The sequence below is a fragment of the Triticum aestivum genome, chromosome 6B (assembly GCF_018294505.1).
Source record: "Triticum aestivum cultivar Chinese Spring chromosome 6B, IWGSC CS RefSeq v2.1, whole genome shotgun sequence".
In the NCBI taxonomy this organism is placed as follows: Eukaryota; Viridiplantae; Streptophyta; class Magnoliopsida; order Poales; family Poaceae; genus Triticum; species Triticum aestivum.
The window spans coordinates 601,773,766-601,793,155 of record NC_057810.1 but is presented as its reverse complement, the minus strand read 5'-3'; the positions used below and the strand labels follow the sequence as shown (position 1 = coordinate 601,793,155).

Here is a 19,390-nt window from a genome sequence, read left to right as displayed (position 1 = left end):
AAGATCATGTCAAGGTATGTGCTCATTTGAAAGTACTGTTAAGCGGTTTGATCTATCCTTATAGATCTTGATGCTCAATGTTCAAGTAGCTTAATCCAGGTTTTCCATTGAAAAACAGTTTTCAAATAACCCTATATGCTTTCCAGAAATTCTACATCATTTCTGATCAACAATATGTCAACAACATATACTCATCAAAAATGCTATAGTGCTCCCACTCACTTCTTTGGAAATACAAGTTTCTCATAAACTTTGTATAAACCCAAAATCTTTGATCATCTCATCAAAGCGTACATTCCAACCCCGAGATGCTTACTCCAGTCATTAGAAGGATTGCTGGAGCTTTGCATACTTGTTAGCATCTTTCAGGATTTGACAAAACCTTCTGGCTGTATCACATACAACCTTTCCTCAAGAACGTCGAGGAAACAATGTTTTGACATCCTATCTGCAAGATTTCATAAATCATGCAGTAATTGCTAATATAATTCCAACAAACTCTTAGCATCGCTACGAGTGACAAAGTCTCATCATAGTCAACTCCTTGAACTTGTCGGAAAACATCTTAACGACAAGTCGAGCTTTCTTAATGGTGATACTTACCATCATTGTCTGTCTTCCTTTTAAAATCTATCTGTACCCAATAGCCTTACGACCATCAAGCAGTTCTTCCAAAGTCCACACTTTGTTCTCATACATGGATCCTCTCTCGGATTTTATGGCCTCGAGCCATTTGTCGGAATCCGGGCCCACCATCGCTTCTCCATAGCTCGTAGGTTCATTGTTGTCTAGCAACATGACCTCTAAGACAGGATTACGTACCACTCTAAAGCAGTAAGCATCCTTGTCGACCCACGAGGTTTGGTAGTGACTTGATCCGAAGTTTCATGATCTCTATCATAAGCTCCTACTTCAATTGGTGTAGGTGCCACAGGAACAAGTTCATGTGCCCTGCTACACACTAGTTGAAGTGATGGTTCAACAACCTCATCAAGTCTCCACCATCCTCCCACTCAATTCTTTCGAGAGAAACTTTTCCTCGAGAAAGGACCCGTTTCTAGAAACAATCCTTTTGCTTCCGGATCTGAAATAGGAGGTATACCCAACTATTTTGGGTGCCCTATGAAGATGTATTTATCCGCTTTGGGTTCGAGCTCATCAGGATGAAACTTTTTCATATAAGCGTCGCAGCCCCAAACTTTCAAGAAACGATAGCTTAGGTTTCTCTAAACCATAGTTCATGTGGTGTCATCTCAACGGAATTATGTGGTGCCCTATTAAAGTGAATGTGGTTGTCTCTAATGCCTAACCCAACGATAGTGGTAATTCGATAAGAGACATCATGGTACGCACCATATCCAATAGGGTGCAACTATGATGTTCGGACACACCATCACACTATGGTGTTCCAGGCGGTATTAATTGTGAAACAATTTCCACAATGTCTTAATTGCGTGCCAAAGCTTGTAACTCAGATACTCATCTCTATGATCATATCATAGACATTTTATCCTCTTGTCACGATGATCTTCAACTTCACTCTGAAATTACTTGAACCATTCAATAATTCAGACTTGCGTTTCATCAAGTAAATATACTCAACATCTACTCGAATCATCTGTGAAGTAAGAACATAACGATATTCATTGCATGCCTTAGAACTCATTGGACTGCACACATCAAAATGTGTTACTTCCAACAAGTTGCTATCTTGTTCCATCTTACTGAAAACGAGGCTTTTCAGTCATCTTGCCCATGTGGTATGATTTGCATATCTCAAGTGATTCAAAATCAAGTGAGTCCAAATGATCCATCTGCATGGAGTTTCTTCATGCGTATACACCAATAGACATGGTTCGCATGTCTCAAACTTTTCAAAAACGAGTGAGTCCAAAGATCCATCAACATGGAGCTTCTTCATGCATTTTATACCAATATGACTTACATGGCAGTGCCACAAGTAAGTGGTACTATCATTACTATCTTATATCTTTTGGCATGAAAATGTGTATCACTACGATCGAGATTCAATAAACCATTCCTTTAGGTGCAAGACCATTGAAGGTATTATTCAAATAAATAGAGTAACCATTATTCTCCTTAAATGAATAATTGTATTGTGATAGACATAATCCAATCATGTCTATGCTCAACGCAAACACCAAATGACAATTATTCAGGTTTAATACTAATCTTGATGGTAGAGGGAGCGTGCGATGTTTGATCATATCAACCTTGGAAACACTTCCAACACACATCGTTATCTCACTTTTAGCTAGTCTCCGTTTATTCCGTAGCCTTTTACTTCGAGTTACTAACACTTAGCAATCGAACCAGTATCTCAATACCCTGGTGCTACTAGGAGTACTAGTAAAGTACACATTTGATTCAATGTATATCCAATATACTTCTGTCGACCTTGCCTGCCTTCTTATCTACTAAGTATCTAGGGTGGTTCTGCTTCAGTGTCCGTTCCTCTCATTACAGAAGCACTTAGTCTCAGGTTTGGGTTCAACCTTGGGTTTCTTCACTGGAGCAGCAACTGATTTGCCATTTCATGAAGTACCCCTTCTTGCCCTCGCCCTTCTTGAAACTAGTGGTTTCACTAAGCATCAACAATTGATGCTCCTTCTTGATTTCTACATTCGTGGTGTCAAACATCATGAATAGCTCAAGGAATCATCATACCTATCCCTGTTATGTTATAGTTCATCACGAACCTCTAGTAGCTTGGTGGCAATGTCTTTGGAGAAACATCACTATGTCATCTGGAAGATTAACTCCCACTCGATTCAAGCGATTGTTGTACCCAGACAATCTGAGTACAAGCTCAACGATTGAGATCTTCTCCCTTAGTTTGTAGGCTAGAAAACTCGTCGAAGGTCTCATACCTCTTGACGTGGGCACGAGCCTGAAATCCCAATTTCAGCTCTTGGAACATCTCATATGTTCTACGACATTTCAAAAATGTCTTCGGTGCCTCAATTCTAAACCATTTAACATTACCGAACTATCACGTAGTCATCAAAACGTGTATGTCAGACGTTCGCAACATCCACAGACCACGTTCGAGGTCCAGCACACCGAGCGGTGCATTAAGGACATAAGCCTTCTAATGTCCGCATAATTGCTACAGTCAACTTTCAACTATATTTTCTCTAGGAACATATCTAAAACAATAGAACTAAAACGTGAGCTACGACATAATTTGCAATAAACTTTTGACTATGTTCAGGATAATTAAGTTCATCTTATGAACTCCCACTCAGATAGATATCCCTCTAGTCATCTAAGTGATTACATGATCCGAGTCAACTAGGCCGTGTCCGATCATCACGTGAGACGGACTAGTCATCATCGGTGGACATCTTCATGTTGATCGTATCTACCATATGACTCATGCTCGACCTTTTGGTCTCTTGTGTTCCGAGGCCATGTCTGTACATGCTAGGCTCGTCAAGTCAACCTAAGTGTTTCGCGTGTGTAAATCTGGCTTACACCCGTTGTATGTGAATGTTAGAATCTATCACACCCGATCATCACGTGGTGCTTCAAAATGACGAACTTTCGCAACGGCGCACAGTTAGGGGGAACACTTTCTTGAAATTTTAATGAGGGATCATCTTATTTACTACCATCGTTCTAAGCAAATAAGATGCATAAACATGATAAACATCACATGCAATCAAATAGTGACATGATATGGCCAATTTCATTTTGCTCCTTTTGATCTCCATCTTCAGGGCTCCATGATCATCATCGTCACCGGCATGACACCATGATCTCCATCATCATGATCTCCATCATCGTGTCTCCATGAAGTTGTCTCGCCAACTTATTACTTCTACTACTATGGCTACCGGTTAGCAATAAAGTAAAGTAATCACATGGCGTTTGTTTAATGACACGCAGGTCATACAATAAATTAAGACAACTCCTATGGCTCCCGCCGGTTGTCGTACTCATCGGCATGCAAGTCGTGATTCCTATTACAAGAACATGATCAATCTCATACATCACATATCATTCATCACATTCTTCTTGGCCATATCACATCACATAGCATACCCCTGCAAAAACAAGTTAGACGTCCTCTAATTGTTGTTTGCATGTTTTACGTGGCTGCTATGGGTTTCTAGCAAGAACGTTTCTTACCTACGCAAAACCACAACGTGATATGCCAATTGCTATTTACCCTTCATAAGGACCCTTTTCATCGAATCCGATCCGACTAAAGTGGGAGAGACTGGCACCCGCTAGCCACCTTATGCAACAAGTGCATGTCAGTCGGTGGAACCTGTCTCACGTAAGAGTACGTGTAAGGTCGGTCCGGGCCGCTTCATCCCACGATGCCGCCGAATCAAGACTGGACTAGTAACGGTAAGCAAATTGAACAAATCATCGCCCACAACTATTTTGTGTTCTACTCGTGCATAGAATCTACGCAATAGACCTAGCTCATGATGCCACTATTGGGGAACGTAGCAGAAATTCAAAATTTTCCTACGAGTCATCAAGATCTATCTATGGAGAGACTAGCAACGAGAGATAGGGAGTTCATCTACATACCCTTGTAGATCGCTAAGCGTAAGCGTTCAAGAGAACGGGGTTGAAGGAGTCGTACTCGTCGTGATCCAAATCACCGGAGATCCTAATGCTGAACGGACGACACCTCCGCGTTCAACACACGTGCAGCCCGGTGACGTCTCCCACGCCTTGATCCAGCAAGAAGAGAGGGAGAGGTTGGGGAAGACTCCATACAACAACAACACAATAGCGTGGTGGTGATGGAGGAGCGTGGTATTCCAGCAGGGCTTCGCCAAGCACCGCGACAGATGAGGATAAAGAGAGGTAGGGCTGCGCCAGGGATAGGTGGAAACTCATGTGTATGGCAGCCCCAAAACCTCAAGTATATATAGGGGAGAGGGAGGGGGCTGCACCCCCTCTAGGGTTCCCACCCCAAGGGGTGCGGCAGCCCCTAGATCCCATCTAGGGTGCGGCCAAGGGGGGGAAGAGAGGAAACTTGCCCCCCAAGTAAGGTGGAGGCGCCCCCTTCCCAAACCCTAGGCGCCTTGGGCCCTGGTGGGGGGGAGGGGGAGCGCACCAGTCCACCTGGGGCTGGTCCCCTCCCACACTTGGCCCATGCAGCCCTCTGGGGCCGGTGGCCCCACTTGGTAGACCCCCGGGACCCTCCTGGTGGTCCCGGTACATTACCGATAGCACCCAAAACTTTTCCAGTGACCAAAACAGGACTTCCCATATATAAATCTTTACCTCCGGACCATTCCGGAACTCCTCATGACGTCCGGGATCTCATCCGGGACTCCTAACAACATTCGGTAACCATGTATATCTATTCCCTATAACCCTAGCATCATCGAACCTTAAGTGTGTAGACCCTACAGGTTCGGGAACCATGCAGACATGACCGAGACGACTCTCCGGTCAATAGCCAATAGCGGGATCTGGATACCCATGTTGGCTCCCACATGTTCCACGATGATCTCATCGGATGAACCACGATGTCGAGGATTTATTCAATCATGTATACAATTCCCTTTGTCTAGCGGTATTGTACTTGCCCGAGATTCGATCGTCGGTATGCCGATACCTTGTTCAATCTCGTTACCGGCAAGTATCTTTACTCGTTCCGTAACACATCATCAAGTGATCAACCCCTTGGTCACATTGTGCACATTATGATGATGTCCTACCGAGTGGGCCCAGAGATACCTCTCCCTTACACGGAGTGACAAATCCCAGTCTCGATTCGTGCCAACCCAACAGACACTTTCAGAGATACCCGTAGTGCACCTTTATAGCCACCCAGTTACGTTGTGACGTTTGGTACACCCAAAGCATTCCTACGGTATCCGGGAGTTGCACAATCTCATGGTCTAAGGAAATGATACTTGACATTAGAAAAGCTTTAGCATACGAACTACACGATCTTTGTGCTAGGCTTAGGATTGGGTCTTGTCCATCACATCATTCTCCTAATGGTGTGATCCCGTTATCAACGACATCCAATGTCCATGGTCAGGAAACCGTAACCATCTATTGATCAACGAGCTAGTCAACTAGAGGCTTACTAGGGACATTGTGTTGTCTATGTACTCACACATGTATCTGAGTTTCCTATCAATACAATTATAGCATGGATAATAAACGATTATCATGAACAAGGAAATATAATAATAACTAATTTATTATTGCCTCTAGGGCATATTTCCAACACTACCTACCCAACTGTTTGGCGGCGTAGTAGTACGGAGGTTGTTTCGGCCATGGCGGCGTCAGCACGATCGGCAAGGGTGGCGGGGCAGCGCGACCCAGCCCTCGACCTCCACCACGTCTGTGACTAGCATGCCCACCGCCACGTCCGCCACCAGCACGCCCTCCGTCGGCCTTCTCCTTGAGCTTTTCCTCCATTGCGGCCTTTGCTTTGACGTGACGTTTTTGCCGTGTCGCCGAGTTGATCTTCCGGGAGAGAGTGATGCTTGGGTCCTCCACCACCTCCGTCCCCGGCAGGGTCTCGTCCGGGTCCATGCGTCGACAGCGGGAGGAAAGAGAAGTGGAGGAAAAGGGCGAGAATTTGATGGAGAGCGGCGGGATGGAAGAATAGAGTATAGGATTTTGTCGTGGAAACAGTGCGGCAAGCTACAAAAACGCGGGCTCTGCCTTAGGTTTTATGGGCCGGGGGTGTCGGAGTCCTATGTGGCTCGTGTCCAGACTCCTATAAAGCCCCCCCCCCCCCCAGTTTGTTTCGATTTTGTGAGAAAATTATGGTCCGAACTGACCGATGGAATCGGTGTTGGATGGCTTGTAGTGTCCGAACAGTTGCGTCTAGAAGGATACAGACGGTTCGAGAGTCGGCGTTGGAGATGCCCTAATATTAGAAACATGCACGAGAAACAGAACAACAATTTAACAGAGCCCAAAATCAGTTGACTGACAGCCCTCTTCTTCTCAGCAAGCGATGCGAAGGGCATTCTGGCCCCGAAGCAGGTTACGGCTGTCGCCCCCACATGTCAGCGGGTGAACATGATTGCGTGGTGTGTGGGATGTGTATAAATAAATAAATAAATAAATAAAAGGTCGTAGGCAGGCCGTTTGTGTTGCTATGATAATGCTCGGCTGTTCACTACTACACCAGCAGCAAATGGCAAGTGGGCCAATAAACCAGCCAGATCAGCCTGTCAGTGGGAGGAGGGTAAAGCCGCCCCAAGCGGGACCCACGCGCTAGCGGAGCAAGCATGAATGATGGGCGGGACCGTGCCGTCAAGTGCTCGTACGAACGAACGAACGAGCGGCGCCGCCACCACTACCTAGCCAGCCAAGCGTAGTGGGCTGTCCACCAGTCCACCCATGTCAGACGGCCAAGCAAACCGGGGTATGCCTCCGTGAGCCGGGTCCACGCAGGTCGGGTGGCGCTGTCAGCGTTATCTATCCTTTGTCTGCTTCCGCTTACACACAACTAAACAAACATGCTTTCTTTTTCCATTCTTCTACTTATCACCTTCCGTTCGGCGGGCAAGACCGGCCGCGCACGGGAGCGCACCCGCACGGCGGCAGCTCGATGACAAGCGGGCCAGGGTATCGCCCGCCCCACAGGCCAGCCTCACAGGCCAGCACGCTCGAGTATTTCTGCGGTCAGACGAGACGCGACGAGACATCCGCACGCCTTTCCATAATAACTGCACGCGTTGTAGGAAGACGCAAGCGATACGAGCTTACCAAAAATCCTGAAGAACGGGGGGTAATTAGCGCGCAAACCCCTGACTCTTTCTGTTTCTGGTAAACGAACCCGCTCCGGTCCCTTTCCTTCCCCGCCGGGGAGGAATCGCTGCCGGGTACGGGGTACCGACCTGCCGTGGAACGAGAGAAAAATGCGGGGGCGGGGCTGTAGCGGCAGGTCGCTAGCGATAACGGCACGCTTAAACTAATGACGTCTGGCCACTGGGAGGCGTCGAGGCGGGTCAATAGTTGGCTAAAGTTACCCCCGTCCGTCCCGCGTCAGTGGCCATGTCGGATCCATCCACCCACCACCAACACCAGTAGGCGCCCAATAGCTGCTGCTGCTCGGCGACTTTCGTTTCGGCGGCGGAGGGAGGCGGCATGAAGAACTTCTTCAGGAAGCTCCACATCGGGGAGGGGTCCGGGGACGGCGCGTCGCCGCCCGCCCCGCCGCTCCCCCGCAAGGGCAGCGGCGGCGGCGGAGGAGGAGGCGGAGGCGGAGGCGGAGGCGCGGTCCACCATCACCTCCCCGAGCAGCGGCAGCAGCAGCCGCCCTCGGTGGTGTCCACCTGGCTCGACTCCGTCCCGACGCGGCCCCCGCCCCCGACGCCCCCGCCCCCCGCGGAGGCGGAGGGGTCGGCGTCCGCGTCGCTGGGTGGGGAGGATAGGCGGCCATCGGGGCCGGTGGGCGAGAGGAGGCGCGCGCAGGAGGAGGGAATGGAGCGCAGGCTCTCGCAGGAGGGCGAGCGGCGGCGATCGCGGGAGGAGGACGCGGTGGAGGAGCGGGTCATAAGGGAGTCGTCCGAGGCCGAGGAGAGGAAGCGGGAGAGGGAGAAGGAGGAGGACGACCTCGAGGAGTTCCAGCTGCAGCTCGTGCTGGAGATGAGCGCCCGGGACAACCCCGAGGAAATGGAGATCGAGGTCGCCAAGCAGATGAGCCTGGGCTTCCGCCGCCCCGCGAGCTCCCTCGCTGAGGTCCTCGCGGCCCGATACTGGGTCAGTTAGCAATCTAGCCCTGCCTGCTTCCATGATCGGTTTCGATTGTCCATTATGTTTCTCATATCACAATTGTGATCATCCATTACGATAATGCTCATTGCTGTGTGCTTCCTAGTCTTCTAGCAAGAGCTTGATGCTGGTATATTCCTTATTAGATTCGTAACAGTAGGGTCTCTCTCTTAAGCAAAGTGGTAGCTACTTTGGAACACAGAAGATGAAATCCACAGGGACCCAAAAACTTAGTAATTGGATGTCATGGCATGTTGAATCCAGCATGAGTAACTAACAGAAGTTGTTTGGTTGCGCCATACCGAAAACCCACGAATTCAGGGAAATTTCCAAAAGGACTAACCTCTTGATAGGAATTCTTTAGAGTTTGTGTTGCAGGATAACATCTGATACTCACTTTCATGTATGACTATATGCCATAGTATAATGTCTTGTGTGTGTTCAAGAGTGTGATGCTGGTAGATCCATTATTAGCGGTTGACTGGTAACAGTAGGAGCTCCTTCAGCAAATTAGTTCTTCTATGTTTATACTTATTTGTAATCACCAATTTGTTGCTTGATAATGCATGAATCCTATGTCGACTTTGTAAACGGGATTGATGGACCATAAATGAGCACAAATGGCATCTTCGATAGGGTTTCTTATGGACCATGTATTGTGGTGTTTCTAACTTTCTATATACTCAAATGCTCATTACTTTTATTCTACCATTACCATATTCTGACACATATTATATGATATATTTGTTCTTGGTCCACAGAATTTCAACGCCCTTGGCTATGATGACAAGATAACAGATGGTTTTTATGATCTCTACGTCATTGGGAATGGGCCGGCATCAATAAACATGCCCTCTCTGAGTGAACTGCGAGCACAGCCAGTTTCACATAATAGTGTCAACTGGGAAACTGTATTGGTTCACAGAGGTGAAGATCCTGAGCTTATGAAACTTGAGCAGAAGGCCTCAATCATTGCTATTGAACTTCGATCGAGAAATTCAGAATTTGTTGGCAATGTTTTGATTCAAAAACTTGCTAATTTAGTTTCTAACCACATGGGCGGACTAATATTTGATCCTGAGAACACGTCGAGAAAATACCAGAATATGATCAGATCCCTGAGAGCACGTATTGGAAGTGTAGTTGTGCCTCTTGGCCAATTAAAAACTGGTCTAGCTCGTCATCGCGCGCTGCTATTTAAGGTCAGTAATTTACAAATATATTAAACATTTTTAGATGGCGGGACCAATCGTCTCCTATCTTTGTACAAACAGAATTTGCTAAGCATGGATATCTGTTGTAATGTTTTAGTTTGTCACCCCGTAATTCGATGCAGAATTTCATATCAACATTGTTGTTTCACATTGTTCTAATATCAAAATGGATGATAACGTTTCCTCGCTGTTCTATGAAATATATAGATATAATGCAGCAAACCATGAGCGAAACATTTGTCAAAAAATGATCCATAAGTATGCTAACAATTGCTTTGCTGACATGGGGAAACACTGTGCAAGACATTTGTCCAATAGGTGCCTCACTGGTGTACTAATAGTTATTTCCTCTCCACACTTGGATGTAGGTTTTGGCTGATAGCCTTCATATCCCTTGTCGACTCCTGAAAGGAAGGCAGTATACTGGATCGGATGATGGAGCTTTGAACATTGTGAAATATGACGATGGAAGGTATTACACCCTTTGCACACACAGTCAGCATAAATGAGATTCTGTAGCACATATAAGCATCTGATGGGATAATTGTGCTGTGCGTGGTTAGATTTCTTGCTTCACCCAAATGTTAGGACCTAGAAAAAACTAAAGAAGATGCACTAGAGACTTTATAACCTTCTATGCCATGCTGCATTTTGCAGGGAGTTCATCGTTGATCTCGTGACAGATCCTGGCACAGTTATTCCTTCAGAGGGTGCTGTTTTGTCTACAGAATTTGAAGACAGTTCCTACTCAGATAATCATCAGTTAAGCAAAGCTGATATGACCAATCAGTTGGGATCTTCTCACAGTGGAGTCTCAAATTCTGCATGCGATTCCTTTGAGTATGAGCTACTTGACAGAAGATCGACATCAAGCAACGTTGGTCCTTCTGATACAGATGGAGCTGCGACTAGTCAAACAAGCAATCAACAAAATACGATAAGTTCTTTTGAAAATTTATCGGTTAGCACATTCCCAAGTGAAAATAAACCTGTTATCAATGAAAGTAGAGGCACAGAAGAAGCGGTGGCACCAAAGAACAAAGAAAAACCAGTTGGTGCAAATAATTCTCTATCAAGTTCACCTTCTTCCCCAGAAGTGGGCAGCACTACGGGTTTCCGGAGGATGAAAGTAAAGGATATCTCAGAGTACATGATTCATGCTGCCAGGGAAAATCCACAGTTAGCGCGGAAAATCCATGAGGTCTTACTTGAAAATGGAGTAGTGGCACCGCCTGACTTGTTTTCAGAAGATTCAATGGAGGAGCCAAAGGATCTAATTGTGTGTGATGCCACCCTATTTCAAAGCAAGGATGAAATGAAAAGGAGAATGAATGAGGTTGGATCAAGGGAATATGCTGATCGTGGTCATGGCCCATCACCGTCTCATCGTCCTGGGCATGAACTCCAATCAAAAATTGTACCTCACCGGGCACTTCTGGACTCACTTAAACCTATCGAGGGTTTGGGTATATACCATCATCCGGATATCCGTGATAACACATCTCCCTATTTTTCTCATTATGAACCTTCGGCACCTCCCCAGGAAACTTCGTCACAGCTCTCAAAGCAATTGCCTGTCACGGCCGCTGCTGTTGCAACTGCTGCAGTGGTGGCGTCTTCGATGGTTGTGGCAGCCGCAAAATCTAACAGTGATATGAAATTTGATGTGCCCGTTGCAGCTGCAGCCACCGTTACCGCAGCTGCAGTTGTTGCAACAACTGCTGCTGTTAGCAAGCAATATGAACACTCGGAGCCTGGTAATCAGCTACTTAGTTTACCAAGCACATCTGAACGAAATGAATCAGTTGAGAAAGCTGCAGATGACTTTTGGGATAAACAGCACACTGAAATTGGTCATGGCCAAGATAATGCTCTAGATCAAGAAAGGGATTCTGCCGAAGTTCCCCGGGAAGCTGAAAGAACCTCAGATAAATCAAGCGGGACAGAAAGTGCAAAATCTGAAGTTACTCTAGACGATGTTGCAGAGTTTGAGATGCAGTTGGAAGAAATTGCAATCGGGGAACGGATTGGCCTTGGTACCGCTCTCTTGATTTATTTACATGAATTTTATCTTAGTCATATTATTTTTTTCAGCGGCTGTGTGTAATGATTCTCTGATGTTAGCATAAATGATTTCAAAGTTTTTAATTTCCGTGCAACCAATTTGTGTTTCAGGATCATTTGGAGAAGTTTATAGAGGTGAATGGCATGGAACAGTAAGTCTTTCAGTTTAAATGTGCTCTTATAGTCTTCAAATTTATTAACTAGTTCCATGTCAATTGCTAAATGAGCAAAGGAAATATAAGGAAGCCAATTTAACTTCTCTTTGTCTATGGGGACTACTGATGTGAAAGAAATGTTGACTTATAACATTGAGACTATAGGTCTCTAATTTTCAGTGTCATTGACATTTATCAATCAGGAAAGTCAGTTAAAATTCTGCAAAAAACGCTATCTTGTTCTTTTTCTCCTCCATAATGTGAGATGCTTGCACTGAGATACAAAGGTAAATAAATAGTGTTAAGTGTTTGAGCCTTGCACCAAAAGGGAAATTTTTACCAGTAGACTTTTGCCACCTGTTGCTTTCTGTTTTCACCCAGACCTTGAAATGAAATGTGATATTTATAGTGACAGGCTTCAGTAACCATCCTGGTTAGTTTGAAGATTCCTCATGTTTGCTCAGCATTATGTGTTAATCATTTAGCAACAACAACAACAACAAAGCCTTTAGTCCCAAACAAGTCGGGGTAGTCTAGAGGTGAAACCCATAAGATCTCGCGACCAACTCATGGCTCTCGCACATGGTTAGCAAGCTTCCACGCGCCCCTCTCCATAGCTAGTTCTTTGGTGATACTCCAATCCTTCAGGTCTCTCTTAACGGACTCCCCCCATGTCAAATTCGGTCTACCCCGACCTCTCTTGACATTCTCCGCACGCTTTAGCCGTCCGCTATGCACTGGAGCTTCTGGAGGCCTGTGCTGAATATGCCCAAACCATCTCAGCGATGTTGGACAAGCTTCTCTTCAATTTGTGCTACCCCAACTCTATCTCGTATATCATCATTCCGGACTCGATCCTTCCTCGTGTGGCCACACATCCATCTCAACATACGCATCTCCTTCACACCTAACTGTTGAACATGTCGCCTTTTAGTCGGCCAACACTCAGCGCCATACAACATTGCGGGTCGAACCGCCGTCCTGTACAACTTGCCTTTTAGCTTTTGTGGCACTCTCTTATCCCAGAGAATGCCAGAAGCTTGGCGCCACTTCATCCATCCAGCTTTGATTCGATGGTTCACATCTTCATCAATACCCCCATCCTCCTGTAGCATTGACCCCAAATATTGAAAGGTGTCCTTCTGAGGCACCACCTGCCCATCAAGGCTAACCTCCTCCTCCTCACACCTATTAGTACCGAAACCGCACATCATGTACTCGGTTTTAGTTCTACTAAGCCTAAACCCTTCCGATTCCAAGGTTTGTCTCCATAACTCTAACTTCCTATTACCCCTGTCTGACTATCGTCAACTAGCACCACATCATCCGCAAAGAACATACACCATGGGATATCCCCTAGTATATCCCTTGTGACCTCATCCATCACCAAGGCAAAAAGATAAGGGCTCAAAGCTGACCCCTGATCCAGTCCTATCTTAATCGGGAAGTCATCAGTGTCGACATCACTTATTCGAACACTTGTCACAACATTATCGTACATGTCCTTGATGAGGGTAATGTACTGTACTTTGCTGGGATTTTGTGTTTCTCCAAGGCCCACCACATGACATTTCGCGGTATCTTATCATAGGCCTTCTCCAAGTCAATGAACATCATATGCAAGTCCTTCTTTTGCTCCCTGTATCTCTCCATAGGTTGTCATACCAAGAAAATGGCTTCCATGGTCGACCTCCCAGGCATGAAACCAAACTGATTTTTGGTCATGCTTGTCATTCTTCTTAAGCGGTTCTTAATGACTCTCTCCCATAGCTTCATTGTATGGCTCATCAGCTTAATTCCACGGTAATTAGTACAACTCTGAACATCCCCCTTGTTCTTGAAGATTGGTACTAATATACTCCGTCTCCATTCTTCTGGCATATTTTTTGCCCAAAAAATGAGACTGAAAAGCTTGGTTAGCCATATTATCGCTATGTCCCCGAGGCCTTTCCACACCTCAATGGGGATACAATCAGGGCCCATCACCTTGCCTCCTTTCATCCTTTTCAAAGCCTCCTTGACCTCAGACTCCTGGATTCGCTGCACAAAACGCATGCTGGTCTCGTCAAAGGAGTCGTCCAGTTCAATGGTAGAACTCTCATTCTCCCCATTGAACACCTTGTCGAAGTACTCCCGCCATCTATGCTTAATCTCCTCGTCCTTCACCAAGAGTTGGTCTGGTTGATGCATTTGACATGGCCAATATCCCTCGTCTTCCTCTCTTGGATCTTGGCCATCTTATAGGTGTTTCTTTCGCCTTCCTTCTTGCCTAACTGTTGGTAGAGGTCCTCATACGCCCGATCCCTTGCTTCACTGACAGCTCGCTTTGCGGCCTTCTTCACCATCTTGTACTTCTCTATGTTGTCTGCACTCCTATCCAGGAATAGGCGTCTGAAACAATCTTTCTTCTCTTTAATCGCCTTCTGGACATCATCATTCCACCACCAGGTATCCTTATCTTCGCTTCTCCTTCCCCTGGACACTCCAAACTCCTCTGAGGCCACCTTACGGATGCAAGTCGCCATCTTCATCCACACATTGTCCGCATCCCCTCCTTCCTCCCAAGGGCCCTCCTTAATGACCCTCTCCTTGAATGCCCGAGCTACCTCCCCCTTGAGCTTCCACCACTTCGTTCTAGCGACTTTGGCACGCTTATCCCGCTGGACATGAATCTGAAAGCGAAAGTCAGCAACCACCAGCTTACGCTGCTCTCTCCAGGTATCACCTTACAGTCTAGGCACACACGCCTATCTTCTCTTCTCGAGAGGATGAAATCAATCTGGCTAGAGTGTTGGCCACTACTAAAAGTCACCAGATGCGATTCTCTCTTTCTAAAGAGGGTGTTAGCTACAATCATGTCGTAGGCTAGAGCAAAGCTTAAGACATCTTCTCCTTCTTGATTCCTCACGCCATAGCCAAAGCCTCCATGCACCCCTTCAAAACATGTGTTAGATGTACCCATGTGGCCATTGAGGTCTTCTCCTATGAAGAGCTTCTCGCCAATGGGTACACTCCTAACCATGTCTCCCAGGCCTTCCCAGAACTCCCCCTTGGTGTTCTCATTGTGGCCTACTTGCGGGGCATACGCGTTGATAACATTGAGAACTAAGTCCCCAACTACCAGCTTGACCAGGATAATCCGGTCCCCATGTCTCTTGACGTCTACCACTCCATACTTGAGGCTCTTGTTGATCAAGATGCCTACGCCATTTTTGTTTGCAGCCGTCCCCATGTACCACAACTTGAAGCCGGTATCCTCCACCTCCTTCGCCTTCTGTCCCCTCCATTTGGTTTCTTGGACGCGAAGGATATGAACACCTCTCCTCATCGCTGCATCAACTAGCTCTCGAAGCTTCCCTGTCAGAGACCCTACGTTCCAGCTACCTAAGCGAATCCTCCTAGGCTCGGCTAGCTTCCTTACCCTTCGCACTCGTCGAGTCAAATGCGAAGACCCTTGCTCATTTTCCACTATATCCGGGCGCCGATGTAGAGCGCCACTAAGGATGTACGACCCAATCCTCGCTTGCTTGCCACCGTATCCGGATCAAGATACGGCGTGCCACCAGGGGGGTGACGGCCCGGCCCTTGCCCATTTGACACCACACCCAGGTTCCGATGTGGCGCGTGCTTGAAGGGTTAGGCTCCAACGAAAATCTTTTGGGTTTCATCTCCATAAGAGTGGCTGAGTTTTTACGTTGGCTCGCCAAGCCTATCACAACCCTCCTCCTTTACCCGGGCTTGGGACCGGCTATGTTGAAACAACATAGGCGGAGTTGTGTTAATCATTTAGCAATCCCTTTAATTTTTATATTCTGTTTAATGCCATTTTTAAAGAATAATAAGTTGCTTTGCCTATAGGAAGTTGCAGTCAAGAAGTTTTTGCAACAAGATATTTCAAGCGATGCTCTGGATGAATTTAAAGCTGAGGTAAACTGCTTTCTATATTTGAAATGGCATAAATAGATGTAAGTACAGTGATGTCGGCTTTGTTGGTGTTTATTATGCTTATGTAAGTATGTCCTGATGTCTGTTGTACAGTGCTGTTGGCTTTCATATGCACTCTGCATGTGCATTTTGTAAGCCAATCGTCAAGGTTTCTGTGAAGTAATCATATTTTTTCTGCGCTGTTGTAAATTGTACTGCATTGCAGTAGAAATTATGTGTAATGGTAGATTTACTGGTTGAGTTTACACCATATTCTCTAGATAATTACTTTTGACAATAGATTCATACTAATTGAGTGCAAATTTAAGCAGGCTATTGCTAGAAATTAAGTCAGTAGCCTGACCACAGTTTGTTTCCTTCATGTGTAGTAATGGTTTAATAAGTTTGTTCTTATGCAGTTATCCTGATAATTGCTTCATGTCTAGGTGCGAATAATGAAGCGGTTACGTCATCCTAATGTTGTTCTTTTCATGGGTGCTATCACTCGGGTGCCTAATCTTTCCATTGTCACCGAATTTCTTCCAAGGTAGCTTTCTTGGTTTAATTTTTTTTATTTGAGACTTGTGTTTATCATCATAAGATCATCACGCCACTTGACCATTTGATGCAAAGTTTGACGTATCATGAAGATGTTTTTCTTTTCTGACAAATTCTTTTGAACTAGTTTACTTAAATTTATACGCGGCATGTTGCTCATGGATTTTCTAGAATTCACTGTTTTATGTTAAAATGGAAAATGCTGAAGCAATTGGCACAAAGGAATTAATCAATAATTTATCCTTACAAATGTCGAATTCTTGAATAATTAGTTTGTTATGATTTTGCTTTGGACAATAATTTTGTTCTATGTTTTCTGGGTCACATTGTTTTGATCTCATCTTCTCGATCATGTAATGTTTTAATAACCTGGCTTGCTTTGTAAGTCGAGCTAATTTAACATTAAGTGAGAGCAGTTTGTAAGTCGAGCTAATTTAACATAAAGTGAGAACAGACAAGTATCTCACACATTCCAGAATGCTTGTCAGCAACCCCCTTTAAGGAGCGCACATTTGATTGCTGACAAGTGATTCTATTAAGGATACAGTTATCTGTTCAGAAATAAACATGAAACGATTTGGAGGCTGATATAGATAGTAGAGAACACATGTAACAGCTCCCCCCCCCCCCCCCCCCCCTCTTTCATCTATAAACTATGTCTGCTTTAGTTCCATAACATCCTTTAAATGAGTTCACAGTATTTACTAATTACTAGGTGTGCTATTGGTATTACAGAGGTAGCTTGTTCCGGTTGATTCATCGACCTAACAACCTGTTGGATGAAAAGAGGCGGTTAAGAATGGCACTTGATGTGGTAAGACCAATACATGCTTTAAATATATCTCTCTGTAAGTTGTTGACAAATACAGCTAATATATTGTTTACTAACTTGCTTCCGATGGTCTGTAGGCACGAGGTATGAATTATCTGCATAATTGCACACCAGTTATAGTCCATAGAGACCTGAAATCTCCAAATCTACTGGTTGACAAGAACTGGGTTGTGAAGGTAACACACAAGTTCCATTATATCAATGGCATTATGTGCTCTGTTTTTATTGCAAGCTATATAACTTTTTGCAATTAGGTTTGTGATTTTGGCCTATCAAGAATGAAGAACAATACCTTCCTATCATCAAGATCAACAGCTGGAACAGTAAGCTTGCATGATCCTGCATTTTATGTATAACTTTTATTTTGTGTGAGCAGTGCTTTAAACTTTAAGCCACTGCATATTTCCATCTGTGGGAGAGTATAGATGAACTTCCTTCTGCATGTTTAAATTTTGTTGAAGTGTACGAGTTCTCCAGTTCCGGAAACAGTTCTCTCCTCTCTTAATAAACGAATGCCATTGAATGGCTGGGAAGACATCAGGAAGCCAATTGCTAAAAACACACACAAGTGACCCCCTTTATTTATTTATTTTTGCGAAAAAGTGACCCCTTTTATTATACTAAAGTATTTTAGTTCAAAGTCCACAAATAGCTAGCGCCTAGCGGTGTAGTCACATAGTTCGCTAATATACTTATGCTAGCGCACGGGATTAAGTGCCTTCGAATTTTGTTTCACTTATATGAGTTATATCAGATAATTCTTGTACACTGGTGGAAAACAAAACTTGATTATGTTTTTTTTTGCGAATAAAAACTTGATTATGTTACATGTAGGCGTCTTGTTTGCATCTGGGTGGTTCAAGTGCTCTACCATACTTATTACTAAATGTGCGTGTTGGTTTGCAGGCGGAGTGGATGGCACCTGAAGTTCTACGTAATGAACCATCAGATGAGAAGTTAGTCTACTGCTTAAAACCCAGTTCATATGTATTCATATCTCACATAAATTTGTGCTTGCTGAAATGGTTGTGTATGTTGGCAGATGCGATGTCTTTAGTTACGGTGTCATACTGTGGGAACTTTGTACGCTACAGCAACCTTGGGAAGGTATGAACGCAATGCAAGTCGTTGGAGCAGTTGGGTTTCAGAGTCGCCGCCTTGATATTCCAGACAACGTCGACCCCGCCGTAGCAGAGATCATAACAAGATGCTGGCAGACGTTAGTATGCCTAATCCGCTCGGTTGCAATTTCAAAATATTGTACATTGGGCCTCCGTAATCGGCATCCGAATTCTTGTTCGGCAAATGTACAATTCCTAGTAGTCTGAATGTTCATGCCTCCTGTATTTGCTGCAGGGACCCAAGGGCGCGGCCTTCATTTGCAGAGATCATGGCTGCATTAAAACCATTACTGAAACCCTTGCCCGCGAACCAAGCGCCAAGGCAGAGAGTACAGCAAACAGACGGGTAAAAGTAAAACGAAGATGAGCAGCTGCCGAGCGTCCATACCTACAGGAATTGTTTTTTGTACAGTTACACCAAATGCGTGTGCAGAGTAAAGAGCGTGCGTGATGTTGGTCCGTTTGCTTTCCTGTAAAGATGTAAGTTCGTCCCAACAGTGGCATGAGCCATATTAAGCCCGCCTGTCATCGATCCATTTGTGAAGACCGGCGCTGTTAGACCATGTAACAGTTGAACAGCGGACTGACGTGGCGGTTGGAACAGGGGCTTTGCTCATACCATCTCTCCTCTCCTCTCCATTTCCCTCTTGTGTTTCCACCAAATGGTGGCTATATGTCATATGTGCCAACACATGTAATGTAATGCTGTCAGGTGTCAGTCAGAACCAAAAGGAAGAAAAAGATGAAAAGCTTGCTCAGTTTGTGATCTGTTCCGTT

General features: G+C 45.2%; 1 protein-coding gene across 2 annotated transcripts; it reads left to right on the top strand.

Moving 5' to 3' along the window:
• The first annotated feature begins 7,976 nt into the window (after window positions 1–7,976).
• LOC123138244 (probable serine/threonine-protein kinase SIS8) lies at window positions 7,977–19,371 on the top strand. Of its 2 annotated transcripts, XM_044558174.1 has the most exons (13): window positions 7,977–8,733; window positions 9,507–9,947; window positions 10,328–10,431; window positions 10,617–11,995; window positions 12,135–12,175; window positions 16,037–16,105; window positions 16,549–16,649; window positions 17,396–17,474; window positions 17,570–17,668; window positions 17,747–17,815; window positions 18,399–18,448; window positions 18,535–18,711; window positions 18,849–19,371. In XM_044558174.1, the coding sequence occupies exons 1-13, from the start codon at window positions 8,119–8,121 to the stop codon at window positions 18,961–18,963; spliced, it is 3,339 nt and encodes a 1,112-aa protein (XP_044414109.1). In that variant the 5' UTR covers window positions 7,977–8,118; the 3' UTR covers window positions 18,964–19,371. The 2 variants fall into 2 exon arrangements, 1 of the variants encoding a protein (XP_044414109.1); XR_006468914.1 differs by lacking the exon at window positions 18,849–19,371 and having other exon boundaries at window positions 17,376–17,474; window positions 18,535–18,608.
• The last annotated feature ends 19 nt before the right edge of the window (window positions 19,372–19,390 follow it).